Raw genomic sequence first — 6,000 nt, 5'->3', positions numbered from 1 at the left:
GGCGAGGGTGAATACCGTCCGGTCAACTTTTTTTTGAGAAAAACACGTTTTTTTGCAATCAAGTTTATATTTTCGTATAATATATTTATAAATCTCACAGATTCCTGAGTTTCATGGACAAATATTGTAAAACAAAAGAGATATTAACACTTGTCGTCAACCAGTTGAATATATATTTAGCGTATATTGGCGAGTGTGAATACCGTCCGGTCAACTTTTTTTGCTCAAAAATAATTATTTTTCCTCTTTTTTTTTATATTCATAAAATATAGTTTAATATCTTTCAGGTTTACAAATATTAAACAAATCTAACGGATAACAAAAAAGTTATGACTATTTATATGTCGTCCGGTCAACCGTCCTGTCACTATCCGGGCAATCGTCCTGTCATTAGTGGTTCCCCTCGGCGATGAGTACCTAATTTATAACTTCCCCAAAAATTCCAACCGGAAGTGGACTTTCACTGACAGTTCCACGTCAGTTTTGACATATTTTTCTGATTTCATAGCCGTTTAGGCTGATAAGTCAGACGTAACCAAATGGAGAACCTGTACCACCAGACCAATAGACAAATTCAAGAAGTCCAAGCATCACTAGGAAGTTTAGAACGAGCAAGAGGTGAAGATGCAAATGCCCTGGAGCATCACACAAATGGAAAAATAGATGTTATCATTAAAAACTGTGAAAGACTTGACGTTTTAGTAAACAAAGAACAACCAACACGAAGGGCTAATGCTAAACTAAGAGTGGACCAATTAAAATATGATTGTCAACATTTACAGGCAGCTTTACGTCAGATACAACACAGAAGGTATAATCACAGACATATGTTTTCATTTGTCATGTACAAAAAATGTACGTCATATGAATACACCTTATCGCTATTTAGAGATATGTTCCGCCTGACCCCATAATCTGGGCTGGTTGAACTTTTGACGTCATACAACCACTTTTCCATTTGTGCCACAGATATTTTCTATTTTGATGACAAAATTTTAGTGGAAATTTTACGATTTCCAGTATTCTGTAATGCAGACATGAGCGATTACATTTTGTAGGTGTATTGGTACAATGAATGATTTTTTCAATAGAAATTCTTACATCACAATGTATTCTAAAATGCTAAAAAGCACGAAAAGCCATAAGGCCAAAATTAAAAATATGTTTGTTTCCCCTCCCCCCACCCGGGTCAAAAATAAGCCCCCGGGTCAAAAAATTATTTTCCACAAAAAAATCAAAATTATTTTTTTCCTGAAAATAATTTGTTTCCATTTTTGGAAAGTGCTTGAAAGCAGAAGGATTGATAATCTAAATAAATACACTCAAATTGAGCACAAACAACTGATAAGTGGCCTGGACTGGACAAGTCAAACCATTCATGTGACCATGCTATGACAATCACATCAAGTTAAAAAAAAAAAAAAAAAAAGAACCTGCCTTCCTGGTCTGTTTACAAAGGGTAGACCCGGGGGAGGGGAAACAGACATTCTTTTAAATGTGGCCTAATCCTAGGCATCACAGACCCAAATAAAAGTACATGTAGCCTTTCAAAAAATCATAATTATTTGAACTATTAATTTAAATTTGACTATAAAAATGTAAAATAAAAAAAACATAGAACTCAGAGGAAAATTTGAAGCGGAATGTCCTAATCAAATGGCAAAATCAAACAAAGCTCAAATACATTAAACAACTGTCATACAATGTAATACTGAAAATTAGCTCAGTCCGATCTGTTGAAAATACTAGTGAAACGTGCATCTTAAGGCTTAAGCTCATACAATGTACATGTACCTTTATTTATTTGTAATTATATAAAAAAAAATTCTGACCAACTAATATAAAGAGTAATTTTTCCCTATACATGTATATACTGAGTGCCAATGAAAACGCAACACTTTTGTTTTTCCAAAAAATCTTGTAATTTTTATTTTATTTTTATTAGAACTTTGTATACATTTAGTTGGTTGAAAATTACTTTTAAGACAATTTTCATCAACTTTACGGTTGAGTGATTTTTGGAACAAATGCGAAGTAAGGGTTATTTTAAAAGAACATAAACCGAGTTCACCGCTTTTCAACATACGCACCATTTTCATTTTCACGATTTTGTCATTTAAAGCTTGGCTAATGTCATGAATCTTCCCGCCCTTATTGTTAGGAAACTGCAGTAAACATCTGAGTAAATGCCAGGACTTTCCGACAACCAGCGACATGCAGTTTTGGGCATGATCAAATGAAGCCTTTCACAGCATACAATTACGAGAAGACTGAAGTTGTAGCCTCTTCAATAACCCAAATCATCCACAAATTCAACCAAAATGGATCATTTAATGATAAGCCACATCCAGGGGTACAAAAAGCAAGAAACGCTCAGCAAGACCGATACATTTGGTCTTTCACATATCCGATATCGACTATGATGGCTGTCCAAATGTCACGAGAGTTCAATGGTGGTCATGGTAGAACCTTTGGAGCAATTTCAGTAAAGCACCATTTGCGCAGAAATTGTAGCACCACAGTCTTTCCTTAGTGACATCTAAACGGCCGTCTGGCATAAATATCGAACTCTGTAGACCAAAAATCATTCATTATGTACCAAAAACGTCAATGGTGGTTACATAGACATTTAGCACCCGCCTTGGCTAAAAGTCATGCTTTTTGCCGGATTTTGGTCCGATCGATCAAATTTTGCATCCGATTTGACATGTTTTAGACGATGAAAACCACCTCCAATATCATAAAGTCAGCTTGAGTTTGCTTTGCGGGACAAGTGGAATAACATTCCTCTGGATCACATTAAACGTCCGGGATGATCAATTCCACGGCGCTGTCGAGATTGCGCTGAACCACGGGGTTGTAACATTTTTTGTTAGGACTGTTAGTTGATGATTCGAAATTGGATGTTTCGTGTACCTATTGCGCCCGAAAGATGACAATAAAACATTTTTGTTTGATATCGATCTATTGTTAAAATTGTTAATTTTGAAGAACAATTTATTTTGAGAGATTATCATTTCTTATATAAATTTTATTTTTGAAAAACCAAGTGTTGTGTTTTCATTGGCACTCAGTATATATAAATCAAGATAAAGGACCAAATTTTCATGTTGCCATGTGGTTATTTTTATTTTCAGATATCAAAGAGATGATGAAGAAAGACAAAGAGAAGCATTACTGACCCGAAGTTTTACCACTAATGACCAAGGTGATACATCAATCGCAATGGATGCTGGACTACAACATCATACTAAACTTCGAGATTCTCATCGAGGCATGGACAATCTTCTTGATCATGGACAAAGTGTGTTAGAAAATTTACGTGAACAGAGAATGACTTTGAAAGGAGCACACAAACGTATTTTAGACATTGCAAACAAGCTTGGCCTTACAAACACAGTCATGAGACTTATAGAAAAGAGAACTTATCAAGATAAATTTATTTTATTTGGTGGAATGATAGTGTCATTAGTTTTAATGTTTTTGTTATGGAAGTATTTTACATAGATTTTAGGAACATTTTGTTTTATTTAAGGCTTATTGGTGTTTTGTTTCTCTAGCAGCCAAATTGCCAGATACAAGACAGATGTAGTATTATGTATAAGTGAGCTGAAAGAATATATGAGGTTATCATTTACATTTAACACATGAGAAGGTCTGACCATTGATTGAAGCCAACATTTTTTGTTTGTTTGTTCAACTCTTATTAGATTTATTAATTGTCCAGTGTTGTTCAAGCTTCATTTTTTTTCCAGTAAAACCCTCCTAATTTATTATAAAAGAGAGACATGTAAAAATGTATGTTGAATTCAGACAAAATAGTTGTACAAAGTTAAGCACATACGTGTACTATTCTTAGTTATAAAATGTACTGAAAAAGAAGAAAAAGATGAAAAACTGGTAACTTATATCCCGGGTAGCCATAAAACTTTAAGTAAGTCTTATTTCAATTACTGTTGGAAACGCATTCGAAAATCCTTACTTTGTGAAAATGAGTATATATATGTAGCGGGACGGCTACAGTGCAGGCGATTTGGTGTCACGATATCTAGGTAGCATGGGTTCAAATTCCAGTGAGGGAAGAACATAAAATTTGCGAAAGAGCAAATTTACAGATCTAACATTGTTGGGTTGATGTTAAGATATATTGTATATATATATATATATATATATAGATTGCCTAACAATGTAATTTTAACACACTATTTAGTATGTAAATATAAGAATGTTTAAAATATTTACAAAATGATGAAAATAAACGCAATATTTCGCTAGACCAACATGACCAACTAGCTTTATCAAGCGTGCATCTATCCAGGTGAAATCGGATTTCACCTGGATAGATGCACGCTTGATAAAGCTAGTTGGTCTAGCGAAATATTGCGTTTATTTTCATCATTTTGTAAATATTTAAAACATTCTTATATTTACATACTAAATAGTGTGTTAAAATTACATTGTTAGGCAATCTATAATTTTATTTGTGTAATTGAATTAATCGCTGTACTGATTAATCCACACTCCCATAGATTTGTATGTCATGTGCTGCTATTTATAGACACTAAATTGAAAACTAAGTTCAAACCTATATATATGTATATATTTTGAACAAGGGAGATAATCTATATTCATCAGGGGAGATAATCTGAACAGTCTCTTACATTTTGTTTGTATGTCACTTGTGTATGATGAAGTATATGCCTGCCTCATATGAAATTAATGTATATTTATGTTTTATCTCAGAAAATAAATTAAGAAGCATTTTTATTACAGTACACACAAGATAGACACTCTTTGTTATGGTGAATATCTTTGTGAATGCTGGTCATTCTCTCAAAAAATGTATCTGATTCACACCCAAATATCTCAAAATGTATAACTGTATGTTCTTTGAGCAATTTGCTATAGTGATAGAAATGAAGTGGGTGCAAATTGCACTCACCAGAGAAATGATTTCTTTTCATAATTAATATTGTTAAGTTTGAGGTTTAGTCATTCAATTTGTATAAATTGTATTTGTGACTCAAACTTTTTGATGAATTAATCATATATTCAAGTTACAAAATGATGTATTTTTGAATAACTTTATATATTCTTGTCAAGAAAATGTTTTCGATTTTTGATTGACAGTTTTCATGCTGTATGACTCTGTGACTCTTTCTACCTTTTGAAAAATAGTAATTATAAATATAAAATTTTGAACAAAGAAAGATAACTCCAAATCAAAATATATAATTTGCCTGAATGTGTTCCAATGCTAAACTACAATAAAATGTACAAATCAATGTTACATGTATATGTTTAGCTTACATTGCAATATGAAAGCAATCTTAACCTTTTATTCTGATAAGAACTTTGTTATTCTTTACATAAAACTTTTAGTTTTCAATAAGTTTGATACATTCAAGCTTTTAATTTTCCATGGAGTTTTTTTTTTTTTTTGTTTTACCTGTAAGTTTTCCTTTATTTTCCTTTAAATTGCCTTTACTAATGATTAACATTATTGTAAAAAAACATGAATTTCATAACGTACACATCCAATAAAAGAAATGTTTGATATTTTTGAAAGAGAAAGGAATAATTTACTATATATATTGCTATCAATACGAAAAAGTAGGCAAAACAATTGTAATTGAAGTTTTGTGTGTCATGGTGCAATATTTTCTAGCTCAGTATGCATGAAACGATGATGTTTGTAGACTGTGGACAATTTCTGTATGTTCACATATTAAATTGTATCATACATTCCAAAGATGTTTCATTCAAACTTTGTCATTTTAAAAACAGCATTATATTTAATAAATGTTCAATATTGTTCTATTACAACTTTTATTTCTGATGGAAACTTATAGCTTTAAGGTGCTGAAGAAGAGAAGGGAATTATTGCAAAAAAAATAGTTTTAAAGACTACAAACATACTTTGTGATGAAGAACAGTAATAAAAAAGCTTTTCTATTGCTTTGAGTATTTTTATACGACCGCTGGTCGTATATTGGTACA

At 32.0% G+C, this 6,000-nt stretch overlaps 1 protein-coding gene across 1 annotated transcript; it reads left to right on the top strand.

Annotated features, from left to right (window-relative positions):
* The first annotated feature begins 423 nt into the window (after positions 1–423).
* On the top strand, positions 424–4,198 carry LOC143054356 (Golgi SNAP receptor complex member 2-like). The gene is made up of 2 exons (XM_076227351.1): positions 424–811; positions 3,138–4,198. The coding sequence occupies exons 1-2, from the start codon at positions 540–542 to the stop codon at positions 3,505–3,507; spliced, it is 642 nt and encodes a 213-aa protein (XP_076083466.1). The 5' UTR covers positions 424–539; the 3' UTR covers positions 3,508–4,198.
* Positions 4,199–6,000: the final 1,802 nt, after the last annotated feature.

This window comes from Mytilus galloprovincialis, chromosome 12 (assembly GCF_965363235.1).
Source record: "Mytilus galloprovincialis chromosome 12, xbMytGall1.hap1.1, whole genome shotgun sequence".
NCBI lineage: Eukaryota > Metazoa > Mollusca > Bivalvia > Mytilida > Mytilidae > Mytilus > Mytilus galloprovincialis.
The sequence above is the reverse complement of the archived record's forward strand: the minus strand, read 5'-3'. Positions and strand labels throughout refer to the sequence as shown.